General features: G+C 38.7%; 1 protein-coding gene across 2 annotated transcripts in view; it reads right to left on the bottom strand.

Moving 5' to 3' along the window:
* GRID2 (glutamate ionotropic receptor delta type subunit 2) overlaps positions 1-16,803 on the bottom strand; it is a 1,632,436-nt gene that overhangs the window by 654,939 nt on the left and 960,694 nt on the right. For both annotated transcript variants that reach the window (XM_086406553.1, XM_086406551.1), the window contains exon 5: positions 1,164-1,217. In XM_086406553.1, coding sequence (XP_086262679.1) covers positions 1,164-1,217 — 54 coding nt within the window. The remainder of the gene's footprint in view (positions 1-1,163; positions 1,218-16,803) is intronic.

Raw genomic sequence — 16,803 nt, 5'->3', positions numbered from 1 at the left:
ATTCATCAGTGAAGGGTGTTGTAGGAGAAACAACTTGAAACTAAGAATCATTTTTATTTCTCTGTATAAGGAAAGGCAAGACCCCATTTCCTCAATACTTCATAACACTATTTATTGTTCAACAAAATAATATGTGAGTAAGTGATCTGTGAACTTTTAATGTACTCTGATCATTATTGCAATACCATTTACTGTCATTTGTCAGGCATCATGTTCAGAGCATTCAATAATATTTCACTTAATTTTCATTAAGAACTGGTAAAGTAAATGTTGTTGTACATACAGTACAAACTAATAAATAACCCCTGAGGCACAGGATATTTTATTATATATCCACAGTAACACAGCTATGAACCAATTTCAAAGCCAGGATTGAGCCTATCTTGCTGAATTCGAGACTAGAATTCTTGTCAAAAATGCTACTTTGCTCCTGAGATAAAATGTATTATTCTATAATTCAACATTAGTATCATTTGATAAACAACACATTATTTTTTCCATAAGTAATAGATATACTGAATACTAGATCTTTACCTCATTACTTGTCCCTGACTAATCTACTCATTTTCCTTTCTAACTCTGACTGGCAGGTGCTAATGGTACAACCTATTTCACAGGGCTCTCGTGTTGTAATACTGTATTTTTAATCTTATGCATTGTTTTTGCAAAAAAATCTTCCACAAGAAATCTGACAAGTTGGTGGATTTTAAAACAGTTGTGTTTCTTTATGAAAAGCAAAACAATCTGCTCTTATTTATTCATATTCATGTGAGGAACTATTTAATCCACTTGTAAGGGGGTGGGATATAAAAGTTCTAGAAACAACAGTAAAATATAAATGGAACACAGGCCCTCCACTGGGAGGGATTCACTTTGCTTACAAAGAAGAACTGTACTTTTTATAAAAATGATCTCTGATGTAAGCAGTGTGTGCCAACGGAAAAGGCTAAAAGATACTCAGTGGGGAAGACATTCTGTATTTACTTTATTCATACAAAGCCCTTTATAATTTGCAAAAACTCCTTATTCTATTTTATTTAACAGCATCCTTTCAGTGAGCTGAAAGTTTACTCTGTGTTCCTGTTAGAAATTCAAGGCTGTAGCTGTGACTATACTTATGAAAACAGGACTCAGAGTTGACAGTAAGGTTTAGTTAGATTTACCTCATTTATAATGATCCAGTGACAGTCAAAAGCAACCAAATTAGTCTCCACAACCTGGAACAGAAAACAAACCAGCTATCAGTCAGCATTAATTGTGAAAAACAAACCAAACTAAAAAGATATACTTGACAAATGACAAAGATGTATCACATGTTGGAAAGGTCCTTTTCAACTGAAAAGTCAACTGAAAATGGAAAACCGTTACAGTAAAATATGGTAGAAGCATTTGTGTTCATCTTGTAAGTGCAGTGTAGACTCTCTAAGTTTGAAAATAAAGTTAATTAAAAGCCTAGAAAAACAAAGGCTTCGAATGAAAAAAAGAATACAAATAATACTGTTTTTGTGATTTAACTGAGTAGAATTTGCATTGAATTTCCTAGTCCAAATAAAGCTTTGGTGACCTTGTATCATCTACCTAATAAATATCTAAGTATATATCCTTCCATTATCTGGCTCTAATTTAACATTCTTATCTGTTACGTCCCTGTGTATGTGTTTTGTCATCGTCTTGACAAAGTAAAATGTCCATGTTCCAAAAACCTTTGAGTATGTGTACTGAGGAGATCCAATTGTAAAATTACCTGAATGAAAAGACTATAAAAGTGATGGACAGATCCAACCAGTCCATTCTGAAGGAGATCAGCCCTGGAATTTCTTTGGAGGGAATGATGCTAAAGCTGAAACTCCAGTACTTCGGCCACCTCATGAGAAGGGTTGACTCATTGGAAAAGACTCTGATGCTGGGAGGGATTGGGGGCAGGAGGAGAAGGGGACAACAGAGGATGAGATGGCTGGATGGCATCACTGACTCGATGGACGTGAGTCTCAGTGAACTCTGGGAGTTGGTGATGGACAGGGAGGCCTGGCGTGCTGCGATTCATGGGGTCACAAAGAGTCGGACAAGACTGAGCGACTGATCTGATCTGATCTGATAGTTGGCTAGGGACTTCCCTGGTGGCTCAGATGGTAAAGTGTCTGCCTGCAATTCGATCCCTGGGTCGGGAAGATCCCCTGGAGAAGGAAATGGCAACCCATTCCAGTACTCTTGCCTGGAAAATTCCACGGACAGAGGAGCCTTGTAGGCTACAGTCCATGGGGTCGCAAACAGTTGGACACGACTGAGCGACTTCACTCACTTCACTCATAGTTGGCTAATTTCAGTAGTGTTGCTAATAATATGAGCAGAAAGAAAATGTATGTAAAAGAAAAAGTAAACTATGTATAGGTAGCAGTCTTGACTGAATAGATTTAAATAAATCGATTCTAAATTATCCTTGCTACTGCTAAGTCACTTCAGTCGTGTCCGACTCTGTGAGACCCCATAGACGGTAGCCCACCAGGCTCCCCCGTCCCTGGGATTCTCCAGGCAAGAACACTGGAGTGGGTTGCCATTTCCTTCTCCAATGCATGAAAGTGAAAAGTGAAAGGGAAGTTGCTCAGTCGTGTCCCACCCTCATCGATCCCATGGACTGCAGCCTTCCAGGCTCCTCCATCCATGGGATTTTCCAGGCAAGAGTACTGGAGTGGGGTGCCATTGCCTTCTCCGAAAATTATCCTTGGCTTAGGCCAAAAAAGTAACCCTACTGGCAGTGCATTTTCATTCTATCCAACTTTATCATGAACATCCTACGACATGTTCTTATGATTCATGCCATGGAACACATAGATAAAAGTTAGGTTAGATTGTTTTATAAGAGATTGCTGTGCTATTTTCACCAGTAACACCAAAAGATCAGGTGTTAAGTGAGGATGCTTTCTAATAACTAGCAAGGAATTGTTATAAAGTATGAATTACTTGGAGATCAGTCCTGGGTGTTCATCGGAAGGGCTGATGCTGAAGCTGAAACTCCAATACTTTGGCCACCTCATGCAAAGAGTTGACTCATTGGAAAAGACCCTGATGCTGGGAGGGATTGGGGGCAGGAGGAGAAGGGGACAACAGATGATGAGATGGCTGGATGGCATCACTGACTCGATGGACGTGAGTCTGAGTGAACTCCGGGTGTTGGTGATGGACAGGAAGGCCTGGCGTGCTGCGATTCATGGGGTCGCAAGGAGTCGGACACGACTGAGTGACTGAACTGAACTGAACTGAACTGATGAATTACTTTTGGAGAGGAAAATTGCAATCCACTCCAGTATTCTTGCCTGGAGAATCCCATGGTCAAGCCTGGTGGGCTACAGTCCATGGGGTCGCAGGGAGTCCGACACAATTGAGTGACTAATGCATACACAATGCATAAATTACTTTTGTGGGTTAGTCTTTGTCTTACTGAGAAATGCCTACTGAAAGATCCATTGCATCATGAGAAACAATTGGAATTACATTTATGTGAGTCAATACTTTCTCAATTATATAATTATTTGGAGAATATTTTTTAAATTTTGGTATACATTTTATACTATTTCCATATATATCATCACATAGATTCCTATGATCTTACTAAGGTGCCTTAATAATAAATATCTTATCACAGAAGTGAGGACATATGATCTATTTTTAAACTATACTATTATTATTGCTTTTGAAATACATACATGTTCAACTTTAGGTGAAACAATGTAGAAAGTATGACCAATGGCAGTTTTCAATTTTAGCTTAAAAAGTCACTTTATACCAGTAATGGCATCCATTGTTTCTAATTTAATAATTATTTTACTTTAATCATCTTAGATAAACTATCACCAGTAACTTATTGGAAATAAAAAGTGTTATACAAAATAAGTGCTTTAAAAGCTATTTATATAAAGTGTATATTTATCTATTATGCTGATATGTATATATGACATACTATTATATTTATACTAGTGTGTAATATGGAGAAGGCAATGGCACCCTACTCCAGTACTCCTGCCTGGAAAATCCCATGGACGGAGGAGCCTGGTGGGCTGCAGTCCATGGGGTCGCTAAGAGTCGGACACGACTGCGAGACTTCACTTTCACTTTTCACTTTCATGCATTGGAGGAGGAAATGGGAACCCACTCCAGTGTTCTTGCCTGGAGAATCACAGGGACTGGTGGGCTGCCGTCTCTGTGGTCGCACAGAGTCGGACACGACTGAAGCGACTTAGCAGCAGCAGCAGTGTGTAATATATGTATATATTAATATATACATATATCTCCAGAGAAATAAATTTTACAGTAGAATTAAAAGAAAAGGTAAAAAGGAGTGATAATAATATTGTTTATGTTTTTCCCAATCAAATGGAGCTAAAGTGAATACTCTTAGGAAAGACATATTTACATAAAAATAAATTCTCAGTTATTTTTGTAGATAACAAATATCAAACAACTATTATAAATACTAAATCAATACATCTATCTGATAATTTAACTTTTTATTCATATTAATCACTTTCCATTTGATATATTTTAGACTAAGTAATGTATCGAACTAACTGCATTACCAGCTTGAAGGACTGAATTAGTAATACAACTGGACAAAGGATTAAGAAGATATGTAAGGCATTCTAGAATATTTTAAGTCTTCATATTTACACTTATACTAGGGGCTTTCCCAGTGGCTTAGTGGTAAAGAGTCTGTCTGTAATGCAGGAGACTTGCAAGAGACACAGGTTTGATCCCTGGGTCAGGAAGATACCCTGGAGTAGGAAATGGCAACTGACTGCATTAATTACATTCTTGCCTGGAAGATCCCATAGACAGAGGAAGCTGGCTACAGGATCATGAGGTCGCAAAAGAGTTGGGCACGACTGAGCAACTAAAGAACAACATACTAGAACTTGGAACAGAGAAATTGTTTCTTTTTCTTATCTTCCTTACTTAAGTAGCACACTTCCTATTTCAGCAGTAAACATATTTTAAGCCAATGAAAAGGATTAAGCGATTTGATTGAAATATTTACTCCCTTTTATTTTTCTAGTTGGAACCTATTTTATACCTAATTCCATCACTGTTATAGTTGTTCGGTTTCATTCTGTGGACTTATATAAATGTCTAGCAAGTTAGTATAGCCTAACTATACTATTTACTCCCAAATTTCAATTTTCGTTGATTGTTATGAAATAATAAAGGTCCTACAAATAATGTATACTGTATTACCATATAATAATAAGCACTGCCCAAAAGATCACGTGATGCTTGGGCTATGAAAGACAATGGCAGTAAGAAAAGATTAACCAATATTTGGCAAAACTAATACAATTATGTAAAGTTTAAAAATAAAATAAAATTAATTAAAAAAAAAAAGATTAACCAATGGTTTAACTAGTAGGTTTGGCTACAATATAACAGGAATAAAGGAAGTAGGGGTTTTCCTTGGTTATCTGTTTCTCTCCCCTCTTGTCCCATGCTTCTCGCTTATCACTACACATGTATACATTAATAACATAGAGGGACCCAGGTTCATATTCATATAGAGTTGCTTCCATATCAACGTAGAGTAACACAGTTATAACAAATGAGACTATCCTACTTCCCAAGCAGCTTAGCTTACTTTAAGAAAATTGAACAAAAAAAGGGGAAAAAAATCAAGTCCTGTCAGGAAGATAAGCGATGAGTAAGGACAGACCATCTGTCACTGGCAGGAACTTTAGAACTTCTGAATCTTTAGAAAAGCCTGACAATTTATCACCATGTCTTCCATCATCCGTTCTCAAATCTTTAGATGTGCTAAATATAAGACAATCCAAAGCAAAGAAACTGCCGGAGCGTATATCTCACTGGTAATAAATGTGGAACAGTGCCTATGAGCACAGAGGACAATTTAATTGACTCAACAATAACAGCAGCATGCTGTTTTTCACTCAACCTTGTAGCTTAACTAAATTAAGCTCACTCCCTTTGCAGGATATACTACATAATCCACATCTGTGCAAAGGGTTCCCGTGCTCTGTGCATCTGCAAGCAGGAAATAGGTGTTTGCTTGCTACTACTGCCCATTCCAAATTGTCAAGTGGAATCCTTGAGTGACAGTCTGCCTTGGGAAAGGCACTCGCAGTTATTTGGAGCAAGTGGCCAAAGAAATACTGAAAAGTTACTCCCATCCTGGCTTCTCATCTACTGTGATACTATAGCTTATATCTGCATTTCTCAAACTGTATTCTGTGGGACGCTATTTTCACTAAAATTTGTTAGCTTTCTGTAGCCAAACCCGATTTAGAAATGTTGAGTTAAGCCAAGTTAAAGAGATGTATTACTGCATTAATCCTCAAAGCTTTTAACAGGTTAATATCAATATTGAAATATAACTAACATAAAAGTCATATTAATGTGTAATATTGTTTTATACATTATTATTTTGAGCATATGGCTTCAGACTTAAGAGCATGAGCTCTGAAGTCAGAGATTTTTCTCTATTATCTTACAGTGTGACTTTGAACATATGACCAATTCTGTGGCCTCAGTTTCCTTCTTTGTCATTAGGGTTAATGACAGGACCCACAACTAAACTACCACCAAGACAGTCATGAAAAAGGTTAAATGCAATAATAGCACATACTAAAAACTCTCAGTGAATATCAACATCTCATACTTTAATAAATGTGCTTTATAGATCTCTGAGGTACTTGGAATTTAGCATATTCCAAAATATTTTGATCATGGAAACCATTTTTCCCCCAATACAAATCTCATGGGATTAGTACTTTTGGGGAGATATAGACTGGAACCTATGCTAATTTAGTCACACATATTTAAGAGTTCTAAAATTGTACTGAAGCACCACGAGAAAATTCATAATTTCAAAAGCATGGCCTTATAATAATCCTAGAGAGAGTTTTCCAACTAATAAAGGAAATTTTTTTCACAAAACAAAACTTATACAAAAAGTTGAATCAACATACTTTATGTAAAACCCAAATGCATATGTAATAGTTCTAACAAGAGTAATATTTGTTCTTCTTTTCATTTTTTATTAAATCTTTTAAATTTTTATCCATTTCTAGTTAAAATAAGATAAAATAAAATCACTATTTATTTTCCAATAAAATATAGAAAGATATATATCAAGTATAAAATTTATAGTACACAATAGATTATTAGCAAGGAATTCATGGATTTACGGTACAAACTCAATATCCAATTGCCTGAGTGTCATATATGGGTCAATTGTACTATTAATACAATAGAGTTCTGCTATAAAACACAATACAATTAAATACTATAATTTTCTGAAATACAGAGTCATAATACAAAACCCCAGACTTCAGGTACACTATACATGCACATGACTTTGTTTTTGTTTTTAGCTTATTTGGTCTACCTCTCACTAGAAGAAGTGAGTTCAGTTCAGTTCAGTCCCTCAGTCCCTCAACTCTTTGTGACCCCATGGTCTTCAACACACCAGGCCTCCCTGTCCATCACGAACTCCCGGACTTTACTCAAACTCATGTCCATTGAGTCAGCAATGCCATTCAACCACCTCATCTTCAGTCAGCCCCTTCTCCCGACTTCAGTCTTTCCCAGCATCAGGGTCTTTTCAAATGAGTCAGTTCTTTGCATCAGGTGGCCAAAGTACTGGAGTTTCAGCTTTAGCATCAGCCCTTCCAATGAATATTCAGGACTAATTTCCTTTAGGATAGACTAGTTGGATCTCCTTGCTTCCCAAGGGACTCTCAAGAGTCTTCTCCAACACCACAGTTCAAAGCATCAATTCATCAGCGCTTAGCTTTCTTTATAGTCCAACTCTCACTTTCATACATGACTATTGGAAAAAACATAGGTTTCTCTAGATGGACCTTTATTGCCAAATAATGTTTCTGCTTTTTAATAAGCTGTCTAGGTTGGTCATAACTTTTTTCCCAAGGAGCAAGTGGCTTTTAATTTCCTGGCTGCAGTCTGATTTTGGAGCCCTCCAAAATAGTCTGTCACTATTTCAACTGTTTCCCCATCTATTTCCCATGAAGTGACGGGACCAGATGCCATGATCTTAGTTTTCTGAATGTTGAGTTATAAGCCAACTTATTCACTCTCCACTTTCACTTTCATCAGGCAACTCTTTAGTTCTCCGCTTTCTGCCATAAAGGTGGTGTCATCCTTGTGACACCTATCTCAAAATGCTCAAAATTCTCCAGGTCAGTCTTCAACAGTATGCAAACCACTGGATTTAAAAAAGGCAGAGGAACCAGAGATCAAATTGCCATGATCTTAGTTTTCTGAGGTTAAGTTTTCTAAGGTTAGTTTTTCTAAAGTTCTAAGTTTTTTTCTAAGGTTTTTCTAAATTTTTTCTTACTTTTTCTAAGGTTTCTGAGGTTATTGATATTTCTCCCGGCAATCTTGATTCCAGCTTGTGCTTCATCTAGTCCAGCATTTCTCATGATGTACTCTGAATATAAGTTAAATAAGCAGGGTGACAATATGTAGCCTGGAAGTACTCCTTTCTCATGGAACCAGTCTGTTGTTCCGTGTCCAGTTCTAACTGTTGCTTCTTGACCTGAATACAGATTTCTCAGGAGGCAGTTCAGGTGGTCTGGTAATCCCATCTCTTTAAGAATTTTCCACAGTTTTTTGTTACCCACACAGTCGAAGGTTTTGGGTGGTCAATAAAGCAGAAGTAGATGTTTTTCTGGAACTCTCTTGCTTTTTCAAATGATCCAGCGGATGTTGGCAATTTGATTTCAGGTTCTTCTGCCTTTTCTAAATCCAGTGGTTCACATACTGTTGAAGACTGGCGGGAGAATTTTGAGCATTCCTTTGCTAGCATATGAGAAGAGTGCAATTGTGTGGTAGTTTGAGCATTTTCAGCATTGTCTTTCTTTGGGATTGGAATGAAAACTGACCTTTTCCAGTCCTTTGGCCACTGCTGAGTATTCCAAGTTTGCTGGCATATTGAGTGCAGCACTTTCACAGCATCATCTTTTAGGATTTGAAATAGCTCAACTGGAATTCCATCACCTCCACTAGCTTTGTTCGTAGTGATGCTTCCTAAGGTCCAATTGACTTCTCATTCCACGATGTCTGGCTCTAGGGGAGTGATCACGTCATCAAGATTATCTGGGTCGTGAAGATCTTTTTTGTGTAGTTCTTCTGTGTATTCTTGTCACCTCTTCTTAAAATCTTCTGCTTCTGTTAGGTCCATACCATTTCTGTCTTTTATTGTGCCTATCTTTGCATGAAATGTTCCCTTGGTATCTCTAATTTTCTTTAAGAGATCTCTAGTCTTTCCCATTCTATTGTTTAACTCTATTTCTTTGCACTGATCACTGAGGAAGGCTTTCTTATCTCTCCTGGCTATTCTTTGGAACTCTGCATTCAGATGCTTATATCTTTCCTTTTCTTCTTTGCCTTTCGCTTCTCTATGTTTCATAGCTGTTTGTAAGGCCTCCTCAGTCAACCATTTTGCCTTTGTTGCATTCCTTTTTCTTAGGGAATGTCTTGATCACTGTCTTCTATACAATGACATGAACCTCCGTCCATAGTTGTTCAGGCACTCTATCACTTCTAATCCCTTGATTCTATTTGTCACTTCCACTGGATAATCGTAAGGGATTTGATTTAGGTCATACCTAAATGGTCTAGTGGTTTTCCCTACTTTCTTCAATTTAAGTCTGAATTTGGCAATAAGGAGTTCATGATCTGAGCCACAGTCAGCTTCTAGTCTTGTTTTTGCTGACTGTATAGAGCTTTTCCATCTTTGGCTGCAAAGAATATAATCAATTTGATTTCAGTATTGACCATCTGGTGATGTCCATGTGTAGAGTTCAAGTGTGGAGTTCATGTAGAAAGATGAACTCCCCAGGTCATTAGGTGCCCCATATGCTACTGGAGAAGAGTGGAGAAATAACTCCAGAAAGAATGAAGAGATGGAGCCAAAGCAAAAACACCACCCAGTTGTGGATGTGACTGGTGATGGAAGTAAAGTGCAATGGTATAAAGAGCAATAATGCATAGGAACCTGGAATGTTAGGTCTATCAATTAAGGCAAATTGGAAGTGGTCAAATAGGAGATGGAAAGTGTGAACATCAACAATTTAGGAATCAGCAAACTAAAATGGACTGGAATGGGTGAATTTAACTCAGATGACCATTATATCAACTACTGTGGGCAAGAATCCCTTAGAGGAAATGGAGTAGCCATCACAGTGAACAGAAGAGTCCAAAATGCAGTTCTTGGATGCAATCTCAAAAACGAAAGAATGATCTCTGTTCGTTTCCAAGGCAAACCATTCAATATTACAGTAATCCAAGTCTATGCCCCGACCAATAACTCTGAAGAAGCTGAAGGTGAATGATTCTATGAAGACCTACAAGACCTTTTAGAACTAACACCCCAAAAAGATGTCCTTTTCATTATAGGGGCCTGGAATGCAGAAGTAGGAAGTCAAGAAATACCTGGAGAAATGGGCAAATTTGGCCTTGGAGTACAGAATGAAGCAGGGCAAAGGCTAATAGAGTTTTGATATTGTACAGGAGACAGGGATCAAGACCATCCCCATGGAAAAGAAATGCAAAAAAGCAAAATGGTTGTCTGAGGAGGCCTTACAAATAGCTGTGCAAAGAAGAGAAGTAAAGAGCAAAGGAGAAAAGGAAAGATATTCCCATTTGAATGCAGAGTTCCAAAGAATAGCAAGGAGAGATAAGAAAGCCTTCCTCAGCGATCAATGCAAAGAAATAGAGGAAAACAACAGAATGGGAAAGACTAGAGATTGCTTCAAGAAAATTAGAGATACCAAGGGGACATTTCATGCAAAGATGGGCTCGATAAAGGACAGAAATGGTATGTACCTAACAGAAGCAGAAGATATTAAGAAGAGGTAGCAAGAATACTCTGAAGAACTGTACAAAAAAGATCTTCACGACCCAGATAATCATGATGGTGTGATCACTCACCCAGAGCCAGACATCCTGGAATGTGAAGTCAAGTGGGCCTTAGAAAGCATCACTACAAACAAAGCTAGTGGAGGTGATAGAATTTCAGTTGAGCTATTTCAAATCCTGAAAGATGATGCTGTGAAAGTGCTTCACTCAATATGTCAGCAAATTTGGAAAACTCAGCAGTGGCCACAGGACTAGAAAAGGTCAGTTTTCATTCTAATCCCAAAGAAAGGCAATGCCAAAGAATGCTCAAACTACCGCACAATTGCACTCATCTCACACGCTAGTAAAGTAATGCTCAGAATTGTCCAAGCCAGGCTTCAGCAATACATGAACCATGAACTTCCAGATGTTCAGGCTGGTTTTAGAAAAGGCAGAGGAACCAGAGACCAAATTGCCAACATCTGCTGGATCATGGAAAAAAGCAAGAGAGTTCCAGAAAAACATCTGCTTCTGCTTTATTGACTACGTCAAAGCATTTGACTGTGTGAATCACAATAAACTGTGGAAAATTCTGAAAGAGATGGGAATACCAGACCACCTGATCTGCCTTTTGAGAAACCTATATTCAGGTCAGGAAGCAACAGTTAGAACTGGACATGGAACAACAGACTGGTTCCAAATAGGAAAAGGAGTACGTCAAGGCTGTATATTGTCACCCTGCCTATTTAACTTCTATGCAGAGTACATCATGAGAAACGCTGGGCTGGAAGAAGCACAAGCTGCAATCAAGATTGCCGGGAAAAATATCAATAACCTCAGATATGCAGATGACACCACCCTTGTGGCAGAAAGTGAAGAGGAACTAAAAAGCCTCTTGATGAAAGTGAAAGAGGAGAGTGAAAAAGTGGCTTAAAGCTCAACATACAGAAAACGAAGATCATGGCATCTGGTCCCATCACTTCATGGGAAATAGATGGGGAAACAGTGGAAACAGTGTCAGACTTTATCTTTTGGGCTCCAAAATCACTGCAGATGGTGACTGCACCCATGAAATTAAAAGACACTTACTCCTTGGAAGGAAAGTTATGACCAACCTAGATAGTATATTCAAAAGCAGAGACATTACTTTGTCAACAAAGGTCTGTCTAGTCAAGGCTATGGTTTTTCCAGTGGTCATGTATGGATCTGAGAGTTGGACTGTGAAGAAAGCTGAGCACTGAAGAATTGATGCTTTTGAACTGTGGTGTTGGAGAAGACTCTTGAGAGTCCCTTGGACTGCAAGGACTTCATTCAGTCCTAAAGGAGTCCTGGGTGGTCACTGGAAGGACTGATGATAAAGCTGAAACTCCAATACTTTGGCCACCTCATGTGAAGAGTTGATTCATTGGAAAAGACTCTGATGCTGGGAGGGATTGGGTGCAGGAGGAGAAGGGGACGACAGAGGATGAGATGCTTGGATGGCATCATCGACTCGATGGATGTGAGTTTGAGTGAACTCTGGGAGTTGGTGATGGACAAGGAGGCCTGATGTGCTGCGATTCATGAGGTCGCAAAAAGTCGGAAACGACTGAGCGACTGAACTGAACTGAAGAGAATGCACTGGTCATAGCAAACACCCTCTTCCAGCAATACAAGAGAAGACTCTACACATGGACATCACCAGATGGTCAATACCGAAATCAGAAGAACTGAAGCCACTATGTAAACAGACACTGGGGTATCATTTCTGTGGATTCCACTTTTAAATTCCACGTATGTCCAGCAGATGGCATTAGTAATCTCTTGCACTGATAGTGGGCAGCAAGACAATATTCTGTAAAGACTGCCTTGTTTGCCTTTCCCCTGGAACTCAGCATGGATCCCCAACTCTCTTGTGTTCTTATCCAAGCAGCCACTATCTGCCATCCCACTCTGTGCCTTTTGCTTTAGAATTTCTGCTCTGATCTTCCAGCTGGAAGACCACAAATATACTTTCATCCAAATCCTCTTGTCATTACTGCCAAAGTTATTTCATAAACGGATATGCTAGAATTATTGTTAATGCTGTGCAGTTGGGTCTTCCCACACCCCCTGGGAGATGGAAATATGCCACCGCTGAGATGTGGCCAACATTATGCTACCTGCTATGCTTCTTAATGTGGAAAGATGGGTGCTAAAGAAAGAAACTAGGGAATCTGTGTTCCTCATATGGCATTGACCACTTTCCTGCATCCTATATTACTGAGCAGTGATTAAAAGTGAATTCAAGATTTTAATACCTCGCCTGATGAGGAGATAAATAAATATTTGACAATTATTTCTAGTGAAGGGGACCACCATGCTACTGTTTCTGCTTGCATTGGTATTTTTTTAAGATGTGAGCCATAGTGATAAACATACATTGTTATAAAACAACTAGGAAAAGCAGTGTTTGCTGACAGATGACTCATCCTTTGCCTTGTCCCTTTTTTAAAATCATATTCTAATATGTTAACTTTTAGCACAAGAAATAAGTTATATTAAAATATTTAGTTTATTTTATTTATTTTAAAAGCTAAATGACCCTTGGCAGAGTATATTAATTCTGAAGTATAACTGGCTAAAAAAATAAATATAAGTTTTTACTTGGATTTTGATCAGAAGCTTAAAATGATGATTTGGACATACATTTGCACTTAATTGCTGGGTTTTATGAAATAAGGCTTTCTTGGTATCTTGAAGCAAATAAAGAAAAAATCTTACAGAGAAATCTACTGATCACATCAAAAGGCAACATATAGGCCCTTCACAACTGTGAACTTTCATGCCTTTGCTCTGTTCCTTTTGATCTCTTCTCTATCCTCTCTCCCTGACAAAGCATTTCTCAAAATTCAAAGACTGAAACAAATGTCAAATCCTTTCCACCCCTCCCTCCCTAACCTCAGGCCGTGCTGTCCCCCTCTCGCGCTCCAACACGGGGCCTTTCCTCCAGCCTTAATCACACAGTGTGCAGCTCCGGAGCCGGCTGTGAGGTGCCTTGTGTTTACATCCTCCATACGCCCTGTGCTTCCGCTCAGATGGCTTTCTTGCTGGTCCTCAGGAGAGTCCATCTCTGCCCTTGCTTGACCTCCTGGATTGTTCTTTCACTCAAGACATGCACTTGGTGCCTCCTTCCCTTCATCTAGCTTCTGTCTTAATGTCAGTCCAGCAGGCATACCTTCCATGATAACCCCCCATGCACTGTCCTCCACAAGACACACACACACACACACACACACACACACACACACACACTTATTTACTGTCTCTTTCTGTGCATCTATATATAAGCTTCTAAAAAGAGAGAATTTCATTTTCATTTGGTCTGTACCTTTAGAATAATCACTGACAGATCATAGGGTTTTAATAAAACTTTTTGCCAGGCACAAGCCAGATTTTCACTACATGCTGTTTGTGAATAAAAGAACATTATATAGCCCTAACTCATGTGTATACATCTGTGGGTCCCTACTTCACCTAGGACTAAGGCATTTGATAAACTTGTAATGAAAGCAAGTCATTAGATGAAAATTGAGTTTCAGAAAATTAAATAATCAGAAACTGACTCAATTCATATTTTATCTACTGCAGAGACCTTTACTATTTTCATGGTAATGAGGTATAGGAATACCATATTTCAAATGTCAAAAATCAAATACCTCAGAATTTGGAGACTATGTGGTATTAGAAAAAGAACACAAAATTTGAATAACTAGATATGAGTTGAAATGCTTGGTCTTTTTATTGACAGTCAGATATGTTACTTATCTTGAGTTGCAGTTTCCTGATTATCTGAAATACAGTATTTTTACAGGTGTATAGTGAGGATTAAATAGGTTAGTGTAATGTTTTTTGAATGCCATTTATAGCATATCAATAATAATAATAATAATAAAAGCTGACACTTGAGTGCTTACTATTTGCCAGGGACTTAGTGATTTTATAATTTATTCAATGCTCACAACATCCTTATGATGTGAGTATTATAATTATGTCCACCTTACATATGAAGAAATTGAAGTAAATCAACCAAATCATAAAGCCAGGGGTGAAAGCCAGAGTCAATAACTAGTACCATATCCTTTCGATGTAGTATTTTCATAGCCATCTTTCTCCAGGTTTCAGAAACTAATGCTTTCTTCAAAGTTAAGTTAAACAGAATATTTCAGAATATTCTATGGTATACACTGGAGTTTTATAGATTTGAACTCTGTTGAACTTATTATTGAATCTACTAATCACTTTTAAGAAAGAGAGAATGGTCCATAGTAGAACTTGAGAAATGCAGATGATTTCATCCACGACTCCATACCGTGGTGATTTGTCTTAAAGTGGTATACGAAAATTTGCTTTTCTTTTAGTGTGTCTTACTTCTCATATTCCATATTCTCTTCAGAATGTGAGCAACTTGCTATACTTGCTAACTGATAATATGTGTGTGTGTGTGTGTGTGTGTATTTGTGCATATACTCAGTTGTGTCTGCCTCTTTGTGACCCCATGGACTGTAGCCCGCCAGGCTCCTCTGCCCATGGGATTTTCCAGGCAAGAATATTGGAGTGGGTTGCCATTTCCTACTCCAGGGATATACCTGTGTGTGTGTGTGTGTGTGTGTGTGTGTGTGTGTACATAGTCTGATCATTTTACATCACAGGGCAAAGTGACAAGAGCTTCTAGAAGAGAAAATGGACAACGATTCTTGGGTATTGTTGCAATAAGGCGTTAGAGTCTAGTTTCTGCAGTTAGTTAATTAGCTTGTTATTGTTCTTGCATAACTTGGTCATATTCTGGGTTTTCAGTAGCACATCATTGACGAAAGCCACTATGGAAGCTGACTGTTACTTCTTAAAAGACATCCCTAGTTTGGCATTTCTGCTATCTCTGGGCTCTTTCAGTATTTCACAGGGACTCTGATTTCTAATTTCATGGCTTCAACATCATCTGCAGTGATTTTGGAGCCCCCCAAAATAAAGTCTCTCACTGACATGAAATTAAAAGAAGCTTGCTCCTTGGAAGAAAAGCTATGACCAATCTAGACAGCATATTAAAAAGCAGAAACATTACTTTGCCGACGAAGGTCCATCTAGTCAAGGCTATGGTTTTTCCAGTGGTCATGTATGGATGTGAGAGCTGGACCAAGAAAGTTGAGTGCCGAAGAATTGATGCTTTTGAACTGTGTGTTGGAGAAGACTCTTTAGAGTCCCTTGGACTGCAAGATCCAACCAGTCTATCCTAAAGGAAGTCAGTGCTGAATATTCATTGAAAGGACTGAAGCTGAAGTTGAAACTCCAATACTTTGGCCACCTCATGCAAAGAGCTGACTCATTGGAAAAGACCCTGATGCTAGGAAGGATTGAAGGCAGGAAGAGAAGGGGACAACAGAGGATGAGATGGTTGGATGGCATCACTCAGTTCAGTTCAGTCACTCAGTAGTGTCCGACTCTTTGCGACCCCATGAATCACAGCACGCCAGGCCTCCCTGTCCATCACCAACTCCCAGAGTTCACCCAGACTCACGTCCATCGAGTCAGTGATGCCATCTAGCCATCTAATCCTCTGTCATCCCCTTATCCTCCTGCCCTCAATCCCTCCCAGCATTAGGGTCTTTTCCAATGGGTCAACTCTTCACATGAGGTGGCCAAAGTACTGGAGTTTCAGCTTTAGTATCATTCCTTCCAAAGGAATCCCAGGGCTGATCTCCTTCAGAATGGACTGGTTGGATCTCCTTGCAGTCCAAGGAACTCTCAAGAGTCTTCTCCAACACCACAGTTGAAAACCATCAATTCTTCGGTGCTCAGCCTTCTTCACAGTCCAACTCTCACATCCATACATGACCACAGGAAAAACCATAGCCTTGACTAGACAAACCTTTGTTGGCAACGTAATGTCTCTGCTTTTGAATATGCTATCTAGGTTGGTCATAACTT

This window comes from Bos grunniens, chromosome 6, assembly GCF_055505025.1.
Source record: "Bos grunniens cultivar Pamir isolate PY7600 chromosome 6, Bosgru_T2T1.0, whole genome shotgun sequence".
Lineage (NCBI taxonomy): Eukaryota > Metazoa > Chordata > Mammalia > Artiodactyla > Bovidae > Bos > Bos grunniens.
This window is presented reverse-complemented; position numbering and strand designations above follow the sequence as displayed.